The following is a 16,848-nucleotide window of genomic DNA, read 5'->3' on the forward strand; positions in this document are numbered from 1 at the left end:
TTCTGTTGTGTAGTAAATAATGCCAATTAAAGCCTTTCATCCTTTTGTCCTTTTCCCTAGAAATGAGTTGAGTCTGTCATTAGTGGGAGTCCCTGCGCTGGCCAAAGGTGTCGACCTCCAGCTGACACAGGTTGCCTGTACACTCCAAAACCTCCTGTACACTCCAAAACCTCTGACTGCCACCCCCACTTGGATTGCATTACGCCAAGAGGGACAACATTTGAATAGGGAAGCAGTCCTAGAAAATGGAACAGTTGCAGATTGCTCCAGGTCAGCCACAGGGGGTAAGACTTGGATGAAATTTATTGTTTCAGTCTTACAGATCACAATAGAACAACCGAACAACAGAAGCCAAATTTTGAAACTTCAAAGCTTTAGTACAAATGTAATAAGAACAGGGCGTTAAAGAGATAGACTGGTGAAACTGCTTGTCAAATCTATTTCCTTCTGTTGCCTCAATATCGAGACAATTTATGAGTTTGTCATTAAAGAGACTCATATTTTTATTTATTGCAGGGATTGCAGTCTTACTCAAGATTGAGTGCTTCACAAGTATAGCCAACTGGTCTTGCTCAAATTCATGGATACAGATATGATTCTGCTCTGATTTAAAGTGTGCAGGGCATGTTGTATTCAAAGAAACTCCAGTCTAAAGGTGACTTTGAAGACATGAGCAAGAGAACTGACAGCAACCTGCCTGTATAAGCGAGTCTGTTCTTGGAACTGGGAGAGATAAAATGATGCTTTGCTTCAGCCATTGTTTCAGCCATGAGAATGTACATGCCTATGTCACATAGGCAAAGATGTAGCTAGCACGAGGCTAGGCCTTGTGAACATGGGGCAGGATGAAAAGGGGACTGCTTATCACTAGGGAGAGAAAGGGGAGAGGAAAGGAGGTGTTGGTTTGAACGTGGTAAGCATTTGGAAAGAATGTGAGTTATTGAGAACTCAGCCAGTGGGAAAGGGGACAAGGGACCCCCCCGCCGGCTGGTGAAGGGCATAAAAGTGTGTCCATTTTAGGGGGAAGTGTGCCTCCTCAGTGAGACATATCCAGCTCAGCTGACTTGTTTATATTATTAATAAGTGGTTTTGTTATAAACGAGACCTGAGACTTTTGGATGGAGAGAAAAGTCTGGTTTGTTTATTAAAAGTGAGCTGTGGCCGAAGGGAGAACAATCTAAGCTTGCATACCCCACACTACAAGCTGGGGTAACAACAAACACCACAAACAGGTTTCCCCAACAAAAAAGCTCCCAATACCATCCAACACCCTGATTTATACCCTTCCCCTAGTCCTGGACTGGACTGAATCTGTTTTGGATCCTCTTCAGGATCGACCGCTTTCCCGGGCCTTGGTTGGTCTATAACAGCATTCATCCTGGTCCAGTTATTTTCTCAATGTGTCGTGTGATTGGTGGATTCTTCTTCCGATCATGGCTTAAGGTGTTGACAAGACCTTCATTACCTCATGTTCTTGAATGTTCTTTCCTTCTGCTATTCCAGGCCCCTGCAAGCTCCGATGTTTCTCACCAATCCACCATGTTCCAACCACCAGACCCCAACCCAGTCTCAGCCCCAAATAAGCCATTAACAATAATACCAGCCATCAACTTGGCAAATTTACATCATAATCAGACATAATTAACATTTTAACATTTATGTCTTTGTAACTTTTGTAGCCCGTAACATCAACCCAGCTTTAATTAATCTCCCAGACTTAATAAAGATTACTTATAACAGTTTTGTTTGGTGTCCTTGTTCAGTTTTATCAGTGACTGTGTATTTCTCACAATCTGAGGACTCATCAGAGAGGCTTGATCTCTGAATCTGCGGAGCAGGACGATGGGAACAGAAGGTGTGCCCTGCTGATTTCAGCAGCCCCAGCCAGACCTGTTGTCATGCCCTGTGAGGGCTGCAGGTGAGGCTTGGATGGAGGACTCCCAAAACAAATGAGGGAAGAGAAGTGAGAAAAGGAGAAAAGATTAGAGTGTATGTGCCACAGCTGGTAATATCTGAGCACAGAACCCAGGTAAGAAAAGTGACTGTTAAGTACTGCATGGGCAGCTGGGATAGCAGGACTGAGTGCATGTCTGAGACACAGATTTATCTGCAAAGCAACTGCGGAGTCCTAACCGCAGGTCCATCCCTCTGCGAAGAGACTGGTGGGTGAAGGGACAAAGTGAGAGTTACAGATGGAACATGTCCTGTGACATCCTAAGAGATGGGAAATAGGCCTAGTAAGAAGAATGGAGAGAAGTCATAAGACTGCCAAAGGGGCAGAATTTTCAGAAGGCATTTGAAAATCAGCAAAAAGATGAATTACCTACTGTGTGGCTACAGAGGCTTAGAAAGAACATGCAGCAATATGCAGGAGTTAATCCTGAGAGTGATATTGGTCAGGAAATGTTAAAGATTAATTTTGTCACTAATGCCTGGCCTGATAGAAGGAAGTAAGAGGATGTGGAGGATTAGCATGATAGAGGATTGAACGAGTTGCTACTGGACACCCAGAGGGTGTATATTAGGAGAGATGATGAAAAGCAGAAAAGTAAAGCTAGGTTAATAGTGGCAGTGGTAGACCAAGTTGTCAAACGACAGCCTGAGGATGAGGAGAGGGAGAGGGAGAGGAAGATTAGTGGACAGAGAAAGGTGAGTTGTGCAGAAAAGAGGACGTAGCAATTTAATGACACCTTGAGAAAGAGGATGAGAGTTAGCTGCAGCAAAGACTGGTCCCAAAAAGTGCTTCCATTGTGGGAAAGTGAGACATGCTATGAACAGGCCAGGAGACCAGCTCTTTTTAGAAAGGCCTTTATTGAATGACACATCTCTGGGGTGGGGGTCCGAGGGGCCGTGCACACCACCACTGCTCCCACTGGACAGAGGAGGAGGATCCGTGCAGCTCTGTCACTAGGGCAGAGCTGGGCCTTCCTTCCTCACAGGAGTCCCTAGGAAGACTGCTTTACCAGCTCGTAGTCCAGGGGGGTCACTCTGTTCCAGTCCTCTTGAGATCATGGCAACCACTTTTAAGCAGGCTCAGGTGGTGTAGGAAGATGGTCTTCCTTCTTAGTTTGCCGGGATATGTCCTTTTGGTCCTTTATTTTCCTGTTGGCTCGTTGTCATTAGGGGTTTTTGTCTTCCAGCAGCACTCAGTCCAACCTTGTGTGCATACAGCCTCGGGCACCGTTTTGGGGAGCAGTGCAGGCAATACCTGATTAGAAGGGAATACAATGTAGGGGAAAAGTAACCAGGGGTAAAGCAGGGAGAAAGCAACCAGGGGTAAAGGCATTAAAAACTCCAACAACCAATCAAACAAATATCAACAGTGATTAATTTAACAGTTCATAACTTTAGAATTTTATTTTCCACAGGACACTTTAAAAAATAGTGTCCCATGTTGCAGAAGAAAGTTAGTTTTCCAAAGGATGGAGTCATAAAATTACTCCAAGCATTAAAAATGTCAGGGGCTCTACTTCCTGGGGTCCAAATACTATGAAAAGCTCTTGATAAATTTAAAATTAGGACCACAAGAAGAATACATATTTATGGTAGATTTGGGGGCTGAGAGATTGAGTATAATGAAAATCCCACAAGGATGTGAAGCAGGAACAGAACAGACCAAAATAATTGGAGTTAAAGGAGAAGGATTCCTTTTCCCTGTGGTGAACTAAGTAAAAATTTTGGGAAAATCTGGAAAGAGCATGGATTAATTTTCTCTAGAGCAAAGGAGTTACTACATGAGCAGCTAGTCTTAGAGGTTCTGGAAGCTCTTGACTCGCCAGAGGAGATTGTTGTAGTTCATGTAATGGGACATCAGAAAGGAGGGACCATGGAAATAAAGGGAAATTACTTGGCTGATGAACTAGCTAAGGAAGCTGCCATGGAAAAATAAACCAAAATGCTTGCTTTAATAACTAGGTGCAAAGTGAAAAAAAAAGAATAAAAAAATCACACTGTTTACTAAGGTGGAAGAGGAATTCATACAGAAAATGGAAGGTGTAAATACTCAAGAAGTATGGTGGCTGTTTCCAGATGGGAGACAAATATTGAATAAAGCCATTACTAGAGAAATATTAATTAAGTTGCACCAAGGAACACACTGGAGAACTCAAGCACTATTGTGATCAATTTTTAAGAACTTATTGCTGTGTGGGAGTTTACACAGTAGCTAAACAAGTGACTGAACAATGCTTAATTTGTGAAAAGATAAATAAGAAAGTGATGAGAAAAACCTGTAGTAGGGGAAGGACCTTGGCTCTTAGACCTTTCCAGAATATACAGAATGAACTCCCCAAGGTACAGCGATGGAGATTCCTACCGTGAGTAGTCGATCATCTTACCCACTGGGTAGAGGCTTTTCCCACTGCAACAGCTACCACCTCTAAGGTGGCTAAAATGCTGTTCGAACAGACCATTCCTGGAGATGAAGTAATCAAGAGCATAGACTCCTGTTGCAGTGTGTTTCTTGTTAATGCTATGTTCTGGTATTGCCTAAGTTGATGGTTTGGCGCAAATGAGATGCTCCCACCCCACTATTGTTGTCAATCTATCCTGTGTCTCCTGTCAATTCTGTCTTGGGCCCACCACATGCTTGGAATTCCACTTTGGAAATCCCCTAAACTTCGATGTTTGATTAGTCCATGTGACCGAATTTTCCTCCTTCCCCCACATTGGACAATGATTTTGTGAACCCTGCCTTTTACCCTCCCCAGGATATCTCTGATTAGCATCAGCTAATCAGAGATATCAGCTTTGTACCCTCCCTTTGAACCGCCTCCCTATTTCAGCTGTTGCACGCTCGCGTTTTCTGTCTTTTGCCCCCAAGATTCCTCAGAGCAAGAAATCGTCTATTATCCCATGCAAAAGACCTCCCTCTTGTGCCTCCTCAGAGTGCAGACTGACAGGCAAAAAGCTGTAGAGCTCTAGTCACACCTTGGGTCATCCTGCTCCTGGGGTGTGACCCACTCCTGGTGCAGGCTGAAGTGGTAGATCCAGATAAACTCTGGCCCAATGTGATAGACTCCGATAAAGGGACTTACTTCACCTCAAAAATCTTACAGACTCTGCATGTGGCTTTAGATATAAATTGGAACTTCCACACTCCTTGGCATCCCCAGAGTTTGAAAGAGTCTGAAAGGATGACTGCTACAATTAAAATCCATATAACTAAATTAATGATAGAAACTAAACTACCATGGACCAAGTGTTTACCTTTAGCATTACATCATTAGAACCAGTCCCAGGAAAGATATAGGAGTATCTCCTTATGATATATGGTTTGGATTACCTTACCTGGTAAAGGAGGAATGGTTGCCAGCTCCTGAAACAAATGATGCTAGTCAAAGAATAGGAACCCAGAAGATTATGGTTCTAAGGAGGCAAGATCAAAAAAGAGAGAAACAAGAAGACCCACAGCTAATTCTACACAGGTTAGAGCGAAGCTATGGGTCTCAGCAGGAAATGCAAACTTAAAATTTTAGAATAAGCGTAGCTCAGCACAAGTTTGCAAAATACTAGGACTGGAGTATAATTGTTACATTTGAATATAACCTCTTCACAAACAGGGACTGGCCCACAGTGGCCAGAGAGATAACCAAACCAAGGACTTCAGCAAAAAGGTGATAAATATAAAGGGGGTGGATTGTGAGAGATAAAATAATGTTTTGCTTCAGCCATTGTTTCAGCCATAGGAACGTACACTTATGTCACATAGGCAAAGATGTAGCTAGCATGATGTTAGGCCTCATGAGTGTGGGGCAGGAGGAAAAGGGGAGTGAACCAGTGCTTGTCACTAGGGAGAGAAAAGGGAGAGGAAAGGAAGTGTTGGTTTGAGTGTGGTAGGTGGTTAGGAAGAATGTGAGTTATTGAGAACGCAGCTGGGGAAGGGCATAGACGTGTGTGCATTTTAGGGGGAGGTGTGCCTCCTCAGTGAGACACATCCAGCTCAGCTGGCCCATTTATATTAGTAGTTTTGCTCTGATGTCTTTGTTCAGTTTTATTGGGGACTGTGTATTTCACACATCAAGTTGTCTGAAAGCAGCAAAGTTGCAACAAAACTATGCAAACCTAACAAGTGAATATTTCTTGTGCCTAATTTCACTTGCTTGGCAACATCTTCCCTGTAACACCTTCAGGGCAGGGCAAGCCTGATGGTCCCACAGCTCCCTAGGCTGGCATGAGGGGCTGATGATACCACCCGGCTCCTGCTCCCATAGAATCCCAGGATGGGTCAGGCTGGAAAGGACCACAGTGGCTCATCTGATCCAACTTCCCTGCTCAACAGAGGTCATCCCAGAGCAAGTGGCACAGGATTGTGTCCAGGCAGTTCTGGAATACCTCCAGTGAGGAAGATTCCACACTTTCTCTGGACAATCTGTTCCTGTGCTCAGTCTCCTCACGGGAATTTCTTCTTCATGTTCTGTGGAACTTCCTGGTTAAGGGTTTCTGCTCGTTGCCTCTTGTCCCATTGCTGGGCAGTGCTGAGCAGGGCCTGGCTCCAGCCTCTTGGCACCCCTTCTTTTAGATAGTCACACACATTGATGAGGTAAATGCGGGACACGGGTGCCTTGAGGGACCCCGGGCTGCAGCCGGAGAAGAGGCGAGGCAGCCTCGGCGGGAGCGGGACCTGTGCGAGGCCCTGCCCGGCCCCCGGGGGGAGCAGGGCCCGCAGGAGCCCTGAGGCGGGAGGTGGAGCGAGCCCTGCCGGCCGCAGACCGCAGCTGCCGGGCGGGCTCCAAGCCATTCCTGCGGGGCAGGCCCAGCCCCAGTGGCGGGGGAAGCGGCGGGAGCCGCTGCCTTCCTTAGGTCCCCAGCTATTCCTTATCACCAGGGGAAAGGACAGGCCCTTGATGGCAGCTGTGCCCTGGCATCCCAGCTTCCAGCCCGTTTAACCCCCCTGCAGTGGCGCCGTTCCACCTGCCGTGCCAGACCAGCCCTCTCTCACAGACCACCACTGCCGAGCAGCTGCACTACACTACCCCAGGGGGATGTGAGTTAGTCAGTCCAATCCAGGGCAGGGCGTGAAAAAAAGGAAAAAACTCAGAACAAACTACGGGTCTCCACCTTTTCCCTGCCTCCCTCCTTTGGGCAGGTGAGAACCGAGGGTGGTGGAGCTGCTGTCGATCACCCAGCACAGGGACAGCAAATGCTTCTGCAGAGCTTCTGGGGCAGCTTGGTCTGAGGAGAAAGGGCAAAGACAAAAAGGAGGGCAAAGACATCATTGTCCTTCACACAAGGTGAAAGCCAGGCTGCCTCCAATGGGACACATCCCTCCACTCGCCCAACAGCACAGCTTGATGTACAAGACAAAAATGCTGGGTGCTCCTCGTCTCCCTAGCCCAGATTCCCTGTAAAATTGGCTTGCAGCATGGCTGAGGCTGTAGAAGGGAAAAGGATGGGACAGGTTACAGCAGGGAAAATGAGCAGATGCAGTTTGGCCTGGTTTGGAGGAAGCACAAGCAAGGCCTTAGGAGTAAACTCTTTATTGACTGATCAAGGGTGTGAGATTTGCTGTCTGGAGGCCCTAAAGCTCTCCTGCCACACACCTCACTCACCTCAGACCAGCTGTGAGTGCACTGATCTGCGCCGTGCTTCAGACTGGGCAGAGGGCTTTGGACCTTCCGGAGGGACAGGCTGTTGGGAAAATGATGGGTCCACAGAGGGGAGAGTGTTCTCAGCAGCACAGCTCTCTTCTCTGCCTTGGGATGTGGCTGGGTTTGGGACAGATCCTTGAAAATTTTGTCTGGGGGCTGGCGCATGCCCATGTTGACCAGTCTGGTCCAGTAGAGACTGAACGATCTGATTTGCCATGGTCATTATGTCCAAAGTATTGCCTAAGGTTGCTGGATTCTTTTCTCTCACCAAGCTCTCCTTCACCGTTGCAGGGTCCTCAGGCTCCATGGGTTTGGCATTTCCAGTCCCTTCTGCTTGGACCTGTGGTCCTAAGGGAGGCAGTTTTACTCCTGTGCTTTCTTCCTGGCCCTGTTCTTCAGATGCTCCAGAGATTCCTGGCTGCATTTGTCTGTTGGAGACCTTACCCTTGGGAAGCTTCAGGATTTTGGTGTACTCACAGCTGGAGTCTCCTTCAAACTGAAAAGCTACCATGGATTTCAGGAGGCAGCGAACATTCTTTACTACTTGTCTGATGAGTTTGTCAAGGCAAGCATGTAAATGTGCTCTCTGAGCTTCCTTGAATGTGTCTGCTTGAGTGGCTCCTCCATCAACAGGCTGCTCCTTCCGCCTCGCTGCCCTCCCTGACTCAGAAGCTTTGGACTCCAGACGATTCCCTAAGATCTCCAACACTGTCGCTACAAGCTCTTTGGCCACCATTTCCATTTCTTGATGGTGGTCTAGAGGTGTCTCTGTTCTCACACAACCACCAAAAACTATTCCTCTGATCTTCCGGGCAGCCCTCCTTAAAAAGCTGACATAGTAATCCTGAGGGACCCTGAGTCTCCCAAAGACTTCTTGCACGACAGTCTCAATCAGTTCTTGGAGCTTCTGGGCTTCTGCTGTGGTCAGCTGCTCCAAGACAGCTTTAACATGGCTGTCAGCAGCACTGTCTGGCTTCCTCTGGGAGTCAGCAGCAGTGCTGGCATCTTCCTGACCCAGCTGAGCTCTGGAATAAGTTTGGCCCTCGTCCAAAGCTGTCTCCTCTCTTCTGAATCTCTGTGATTTCAGGGGGATCTCTTTGCTCTTCTGTGGATGTGAGCAAGAAGGTTTCTGAGGCTGTGTCCACCGCTGTGCCCAGCAGAAAGTGTCAGTGGTTCCTGGCAGTTTGGGACCATCCTTTAATTTGGCCTGAAAGGTGACACCAGCTTGTGGCTCATGGTGCCTGGGCATGCACTCAGCCCCTGCATGCTGAGGCTTCCCACAGGCCCAGGCGAGCACTCTGCTTCAGGTGGGCCACAAGGGCAGAGAGAAGGGCTTCCCTCAGCACTGCGTGTGCCAGCACATGGCTCTGCTGCCCGTGCCCAGCTCAGTGCCCTGTGCTCCCAGCCATGGAGTCCTTTCCCTGCCACAGCGCCCAGCCCAGCAGCACAGCCCTGAACAGCCCTGTGCCCATGAACACAACACTTTGCCTACCTTTTGCTGCCCCAAGATCTTATCTGATTGCAACTTGATCCTGGTCAGGTACTCCCTGTACTCATTGAACTCCTTCAGAGTGCAAACCACCTATGGAAGGACGAGGGCAGAATCCCAAGCCCAGTCAAGCCACGCAGACAGCCTTCCCTGATACAGCCCGACCCCAGTGGGAGGGGAGCTGTCCCCAAGCCGTGTCCCCAAACCCCAGTGTTTGGGGCACTGATGTCCCCCCAGCCAGGGCTGAACAGGCAGTGTGGGGCAGGCTGAGAAGGGCAGGACTGGGGCTTGCCCATCCAGAGGAATGTTGGTGCTGTTTCTGCTCCCAGGGACACCAGCACACGGCCCTGCCCTCTGACAGCAGCAGGAGGCTGCAGCAAGGGCTGTGGGAGCCCTGCTTGAAGAGGGCTGTTCTTGATCAGCCCAACACCCAAACCCACCTTGTTGTCTCTGGTGACAGAGCCTTGTCTCTTCAGCAGCCGCAGGATGTCCTTGCGCTTGTGGTAGTCCCGAAGGTGGGGGTCATGCAGGCAGTTGTATTTCAGGCTTGGCTGGTACATGTAGGGATCATCCAGATTGAAAGAAGGACATGGCCCATTAAGCTGAAAGAGACATTCCTCAGAGTATGAAGGAGGCAGGAGAGAGCAGCAATGGAGTGCTATGCGGGACTTATGAAAAGAGGACTTTGTGAAAAGGTGCTTTGAAGACCAACACTCTTCTTCATCCTTCTGAAGGCACAGAGACCATCATAGAGACTGTGGGGCTGTGCTGGGCCAGGCTGGGCTAAGGGAGAGAAGACAAACCCCAGAAGCAACCCCACCAGCAAATAGGCACCTTTGCTCACCAGGAAGAACTGCTGACCCACCCAGAAATGAACTTTCCAACCAAAAAGATCAAGCCCAGTGCTTCAAATGCAGCCATGGGGAGAGTGGATGAAACCAGTGTCCTCAGCTTAGGCAGGCCTAAGGGCTGTGTCAGCTGCCTCTGCCTTTGCCTCCAGCAAGTCTCTGCCTTGGAAAGGTGCAGTGCAAGCTGGAAGGGGAGGACAGTGCTTGCATTCCCCAACCAGGGAAACCCAAGCTCTTCCAAATATGCCAACAGAATAAGCAGGAGAAGGTTGGAGTTTTCCCCAAAGCTGCACTAGAGCCTGGCTCAACATGGCAGGATGAATTGGAGGGGCTCATTGCCCTGGCACCCAGACAAGCACAGCAACGTTCTGCAGGCAGGGGCCTGGCCACACACAAGCACAGTGCCAGAAATCAGTGAGGAGACTGACAAGTGTGTCTTCTCTGTGTTCCAGGGAGCCTGAAGCTTCCCTCTGCTGCATGGCCCTGCCTGACTGTAGGGCTGCAGATCCTGCTGTAGAGGAGGAAGCCACAAGAACTTCTGTGCATGATGGGGACCCCATGAAAGAGGAGAGTTTTTCTGCCCTCTTTTACTTCCTTTACCTTTTCCCCCAGCTTTCCCCTGCAGAAGACAGGGTTGGACTTGAGGTCCACATAGATCTTGGCTCCAAGTGGAAGGTTCAGCAGGTAAGAATCCATCAGGTATGGAGTTCTGGGGACAAGCTGGGAAGACACACTCAGTAGCTTAGTAAACACAGCAGGTGCAAGACAGCACAGGTCCTTAGACCCTAGAGCAGCCCCCAGAGCCCCAGGCTCACCAGCTAAGCTCTATCAGCCCACTGCACTCCTTCCCCTAATTCCCAGTGCACTCAGCAGTGCCTCTGCCTTTTGGCAGGACACCAGCAGTGGGATGGGGCTCCTTCCAAGGCTCTTGCGGTGCTGCAATCCCACGCTGACTCCTCGTGCTCCAGAGGTCTCCCAGCAATGGGGCATTGTTACATCACGGAGATGTCACATCACCGCATTGTCACATCACTGCACTGGCATTGTGTCACACAGAAACTGCCCACCACACCTGGGGGGGAGGGGGGCACACCTGGAGGCCCCTTTGGACAGCCCTGTGGGCCATCCCCTCCGTGTGACCCGGCTCTGAGAGCTCCTGCCCACAGGCTCCTTCCCCCCTCCCCTGTCCTGTCATGCTGTGAGGCAAAGTTTCCTCACCAACAGGAAGGAATGGGAGGAATTGTCACTCCAGAGATGCACAGTTTGGACTCTGCTTTTCCCCCTTTCCCTTTTTAGACCTTCTTCCCTGTCATGGCCAAGCAGCCACAACTGGAGAAATTGCAGCAAACTGGAGATCCATCCCTGGCAACATGAGATTCCTTGGTCATGTTTTGAGAAACAGAAGAGAAGCATGGGCTGAGGGAAAGCCCTGTCCTCCCCTTTCCTCAGGCTCCCCTTCAGCCCAGACCCTTTCTGCCACCTTCCCAGTCTCCCCTGCCCTGGCTTCTGCTGCTCCTGTCTGCTCTTGGTATGAATATTTTGATCAAATAGTCAAATCATATAAAAGGGTTAGCTATGATTAGAAATAGAAAATTGTGAAATGTAAGGTGTAGAATATCAGGTGTTCTGTGTTTGGAATGTGTAACCGTAGAAACCTCCCCAGGAATTTACTGGACCCTTCTGGTGACTCTCACCAGTAACACTGCGTGGAAACTCACAACCCTTCCCATCTTGATTTCAATATTGTTAAAAATGAGGTTCACATGTTTTTTATAGAATTTAAAATTTTATTAGAAAGACAACTAGGAGATAAAGTAAAGTATACAGATACGGCCGGGTGTCTCTGCATTCAGCCAAGAGAGCACACCTTACTAACAAAGGATTGTCCCTTAAAAGCAGAACCCTACTACATATTCATAAATTCTCATACATATTCATACATTCTTCTTAAGTTTTTTGATGTTCTTTTGTTTAGTTTTTACCTTGCCCCCTTCCCAATAGATCAATCTTCTTGTCACCACTGGGTTTTATATCCTCCAATAACGGATGCAATAAATCCTTCTCTTGGAGGACAAGATAATCTTAAGAATGCAGGGGGGTCTCTGACTATCCATTCAGTCTCTGGGTTATATAAACAAAAGTAGCTTGTGCTTTAACATCATGTTATAGCCTAACCTATATGTATTATATGTATTATACCACTATTTCTAAGTTTCATCAATAACAGAAATAAAAGAAACTACATTAGTACAACAAAGTTTTCTAACCTTATACATATAACATTCATTATAATATTTGCAAAAAGCCAATAATATAATATGCACTTATAATAATATTAGGGATTTCAATCAGTAGACCTCAGGAGAGATGATCCAGGATTGTTTTAGATTAAGAATATTTATGAAGTTATTAAGTTTTAGAACTAATGAATGGAAAGGTTAAATTTAAGAGTGGGCATAGTATGCATAGTACATAAAAAAACATATATAACAATAATTGAGTAGAAAAAATATATAAATTGGATGGGTTTTGTTAAGTGGAACACATTTCTGGAGGAGTTATTCCCTGTGTTTCCAGTGCTTGAATAAAGAAGTGAAGAAGTTTAGAGAGTATTTTAACACAAGGTGGGCATGATATTTTAGTAAAAGCCTGTCTGCACAAACCAGCCTTTGGTATAAGCGACGATATTAAAGTCTAATGTCCTTGAAACTCTCCTGAAGCAGAGAGAATGAAGCAAAATAATATCCTTGTGTATTGGGGAAAGAATGTAAACCATATGTATTAACCAATATTAACTTGCTAAGCCCGTGGAACCTGTCAGACCCTATAAAAGGTGTGCTAAAGATAGAAATAAACAGCATTCACTATACTTCTGTGAAGACTCGTGAGTAGCCTGAGCGATTTTTTAATAAAGAAGTGTGTGCTTATTCACATCAAATTGGTATTGGGTAAGTTTCTGTTGTCCTGTTTGGTGACATTCTCACTTCCTAGGCCTTCTTGGTTGGATTTGGTGAGGTCTCCGGTGCCCGTTCCTGCAGCCCAGCTGGTTCCTTGGGGAACACTGCCGAGCCCTGCCAGCCTCGCTCGTTGCACAAAGGCAAGAGACAGGCAGAGCAATCTGCTGGAGGTGCAGCGATGACCGCAGGGCTCTCAGTGAGGAGCACAGCCCAGGGACGGTGTTCCTCTGCTCCCCAAGCTGTTTCTGGCACACGCTCCAGCTGCAGCTCTTCTCCAGCTTGGCAAGGGGAGGAGCAGCATCGGCAACACTTCAGTTTCTCTGTGCCACATGTCCTGCTCAGCCACGAGGGCCGTGACCCCACAGCGTGTTCACACACACCCGCACCTGGGGCAGCGCTCCGGCAGCTCCGGCAGCTCCAGCGTGCGGTGCCAGGAGGCCGAGCAGGAGGCCCCGTGTGCAGTTCCTTGGCGGCAGCAAAGCACAGGTGCTGAGGAATACACCTGCTGCAGGTAGCTCGGGGTGAGCTGCAGTGCCAGCTCCAGGCTGAGCTCTGGCTGGCAGGAGCCCGAGGCAAGAGCCCATGACCTGCTGACCCTTGGCAGGACAAGGAGCCTGGGGACCTGTGCCACAGCCGGGTCAGTGGCCACCCAGAGACAGGGCAGATGTCAAGCCTCGGGAGGAAGAGCTGAGACTTTGCTGTGCTTGGACTGTGAAGGTGTAACAGCCCAGGGGTCCAAGGTCCCTCCCTGAGGGCACTGGCTTGAGCTGTTTCTGGGTTCTTGCGCCGTGAATAAATTGTTTTGTGGAATGAGACATGTGAGACTCAACCTGGTCTGACTGTGTGAGAGGGGGGAGAGTGTGGGAGTCAGTGGGGGCACCCTTGGGCTCACCTGAGCCACCCGCAGTGAAGGGAATTTGGTCCCAGCCAACATGCTGTTCCCAGGAAGAGTCTGGTGGTGGGAGTGCGACTGCCAGAGTGTCTCTGGGATGCTCCAACAGGGAAGTTTCCTTACCAACAGGGCTGCCTGAGAGCTGGAGCAGAGCCCAGGTCATGCATCTCCTGGGTTTTGCCTGTAAGAAACCAAAAAAGCCTCAGCAGAGTGCCCTGGTGTAGCAGGGCATCTCCCCTGCCATAAGAGCTTATCTGTTGCTTGTTCTTGCCAGTTGGTCAAATAACTCTGTTAAGAATGCTTGTCTCATCAGGAGACATGGAAGTGACACTTGTAGCTGACAGTAAACATCTTGTTGTGGAAGTGAGATTTGGAAAGATATTCTGAGTGACAAACACTCCATCTTACAAACTATGAAAGCTGTATCAAACTTGAACAAAGCAGAATTTTTCTGCACATTCCCTGGAAATATGTTGTTCTCACTCTGAACCCGGAGTTGAGATTCTGCCTTGCAGTTTCTCCTTCAAGGGCTGAGTGAAAGGACTCTGTACACCATCAATTTGGTAGTAAATTACATTGTCTCCTAATCTTTACTATTTCTTTGCTAGCTATAGTATAGGTACCATAATGTCGTGCACTGTTCTATGTAATCTACCGGTAGTTCTTTGTTTTAACCTGTGCAGTAAGTAACTCTGTTTAAGGTCTTTTGTCTCTTACCTCCTGTCTCTTCAATAAATAACTCATTTTATAACAGACCTGATCAGCCATTCTTGAGGACTTGCAGGCTGAAGCAATTTAGGTGGGGGCACCTAAATTCAAACTGTTGCCAAAAATCTGAGCCTGGGGCAGGGTTTGTCTGAAGCTCCCACTCAATCCTTAACACCTGGGCAGACAAAGGTGGCTAGGCAGAAAAGGAAAAGGAACAAGGTAAACCACACCCCCAGTTTTGTCAGACTCCTCTGTCTGCGTGCCCATCCTCTTGGACCTCAGAGTAGGCTCAGAGCGTTGGGAAAGGGAGGGCAAGGCAAAGGCAAGACCACGCTGGAAGATTTGTCTCATGGCTTGGCTCTCGCAGAAAAGCCTAAAGCTGTAATTCTTTACAGATCCCACTGGATGGCTCCCGGAATCCAGCGGGGACGGCAATGCTGAGCACAGCCGGCAGATTGGATTCAGCTCCAGCCGTTCTCTCGTACCACAGCCCGGTGTTACCAACCCCGACAGAATGGTAACCTTAGCCCAGAGCCAGGGCGGATTAACATTCCCACGGGAACGCACACACCAGGAAGGGGTTTATAAAATGCACCTGTGAGCGCATGGGCAGGAACTCCAAGAGCAAACTGTGACCCACAGCTATGAAATAAATACAAAAGATGCTTACAACAACATTGTTTTAACACACCCTGCTCAGATGCGTTGTTATCTCAACTCCTTGTGCCCCAGCTGAGCACCAGTAGGGACCGTCCTGGTTTAACCCCAGCCCTCAGTCCCACGCAGCCGCTCGCTGCTCTGGTGGGATGGGGGAGAATTAGGGAAAGGTAAAGCCCACAGGCTGACACAAGAACAGTTAATAATTGAAACACAACTAAATATATTTATATTGTTGCTACTACTTCTACATTGACCAGTGAAAAGGAGAGAGAACGGAATTAAATGCAAGAAAAACCAGCAATGCCCAATTGTCGCTCATCACCCACTGACCAATGCCCCACCCATCCCCCGGGGGCAATCGGTGGCTCCTGGCCAACCTCTCCCAGTTTCTACACTGGGCAAGAAGTTCTGTGGTCCGGAATATCCCTCTGGCCAGTTGGGGTCAGGTCTCCTGGCCAGCTCCCTCTTGCTGGCCGTGCATGGGACACTGAGAAGTCTGACCTGGAGTGAGCTCGATGGGGCTCCAACTCGGTGTGTTACCAACATTGTTCCCACTCTGAATACCAAACAGTGCTGGAGCAGCTTCTGGGGAGAAAATTCTCTCTCCCAGTCAAAGCCAAGACACCCAGCAGCCCCCAAAACCCCCTCCCTGTGAGCTCTGGCCGCTGCAGTCCCCACCTCCCTCAGTCACCCTTCAGTTCTCCCCACCACCCCTTGAGCCCCCTGCCCCACCAACAGCCCCCCGTGACCCCAAAACGCTCCAGCCATGCCCTGTGTCCCCCCCACAAACCCCCAGTGACCCCCCCCAGACCCACTCACTGCTTTGGCTGCTTGAAGGCCATGATGGGCACAGCGGGGAGACGCCTGCCCGGAGCTGCCCAGTGTGTGCTGCCCAGAACTCTGTTCTGCCCCCCTGCACGGAAGCCTTGGCACCTTCTCTTGGCCCAACAGTTTTGATTCCCTGCTGCACACATGGAAAATACAGCTTTTATCTCAGAAATAGCAGCTGCAGAGGAGCAGGAAGACATACATGGGTGGTGAGGGGACCATGGCTATGGGGCAAGGGACATGGCCATCAGGCCATAGCCATGGGGATGTGGCTGTGGGAGCTACCTGGCAATATGGCCATGGTGGGGGATGCAGGTAAGAGAGATGCTGTTTCCCCTCTTATGGGGTCACACGCCCCAGGCCACACCAAGATGCCCATAGCCATTTCCATGATGGGCAGGGTTCTTCCTCCTCTTCCCTGGCTTGGAGAGGTGGGGACCATCTTCACTTCTGCCTGAGCCAGCTGGTGGCTTCACAGAGATGCTGGAGCTCCTGGCACCACATCAAAGCTCTCTGCACCTTCTCATTCCCTCTCCTGTCCCCACAGAGCTCCATCTCCCCAGACCCCACCTCTCTGTCCTGCCTGGCCACGAGGTGATTGCAGCTGATGTGATGTTCCGCTGCAGCTCCACACACCCCAGCACCAGCTGTTACCTGTACCTGGAGGGGCAGATCCGAGCCCAGCTACTGTCAAGGGAACGAGGTGACTACAACCTCTCCCACGTGCAGAACGGTGACAGCGGCCGCTACAGCTGCCAGTGCTACACCATCAATGCTTCCAGAGAATGGTCTGCTGTCAGCAACACCCTGGACTTGGTGGTGAGAGGTGAGACATCCAGCCTCAATCCTACTCTACGTCCTGGGGGAACTAGAAAAG

The 16,848-nt window shown here is 49.1% G+C and overlaps 1 protein-coding gene and 2 long non-coding RNA genes across 4 annotated transcripts; 1 reads left to right on the plus strand and 2 right to left on the minus strand.

The window, feature by feature from the left end:
• Positions 1–2,794: 2,794 nt before the first annotated feature.
• On the minus strand, positions 2,795–6,821 carry LOC147650231 (uncharacterized). Its single transcript, XR_015277137.1, has 2 exons — positions 5,290–6,821; positions 2,795–3,208 (listed from the first exon to the last, which is right to left on the minus strand). It is a non-coding gene; the product is annotated as an uncharacterized LOC147650231 (long non-coding RNA).
• Positions 6,648–13,698, plus strand: LOC147650232 (uncharacterized). 2 transcript variants are annotated; one of them, XR_015277135.1, is made up of 3 exons: positions 6,648–6,985; positions 7,881–12,577; positions 12,650–13,698. It is a non-coding gene; the product is annotated as an uncharacterized LOC147650232 (long non-coding RNA). The 2 variants fall into 2 exon arrangements; XR_015277136.1 differs by lacking the exon at positions 12,650–13,698 and having other exon boundaries at positions 6,648–7,087; positions 7,881–9,125.
• Positions 7,463–10,892, minus strand: LOC111938376 (uncharacterized). Its single transcript, XM_023940088.2, has 5 exons — positions 10,742–10,892; positions 10,527–10,646; positions 9,519–9,680; positions 9,082–9,171; positions 7,463–8,796 (listed from the first exon to the last, which is right to left on the minus strand). Exons 2-5 carry the CDS (start codon positions 10,620–10,622, stop codon positions 7,552–7,554), a joined length of 1,593 nt encoding a protein of 530 aa, XP_023795856.2. The 5' UTR covers positions 10,623–10,646; positions 10,742–10,892; the 3' UTR covers positions 7,463–7,551.
• Positions 13,699–16,848: the final 3,150 nt, after the last annotated feature.

This window comes from Cyanistes caeruleus, chromosome 16 (assembly GCF_971803275.1).
Source record: "Cyanistes caeruleus chromosome 16, bCyaCae1.hap1.1, whole genome shotgun sequence".
NCBI classification, from domain to species: Eukaryota; Metazoa; Chordata; class Aves; order Passeriformes; family Paridae; genus Cyanistes; species Cyanistes caeruleus.

Bases quoted from the DNA above. Each gene is read 5' to 3' on its own strand.
- LOC111938376 (XM_023940088.2), bottom strand. From the start codon at position 10,622: ATGGATTCTTACCTGCTGAACCTTCCACTTGGAGCCAAGATCTATGTG. The intron at 9,681-10,526 runs GTAAAGGAAGTA...TGTCTCTTTCAG, and splicing joins GGGGAAAGCTGGGGGAAAAG to CTTAATGGGCCATGTCCTTC. The intron at 9,172-9,518 runs GTGGGTTTGGGT...GTCCTTCCATAG, and splicing joins CTGTCACCAGAGACAACAAG to GTGGTTTGCACTCTGAAGGA.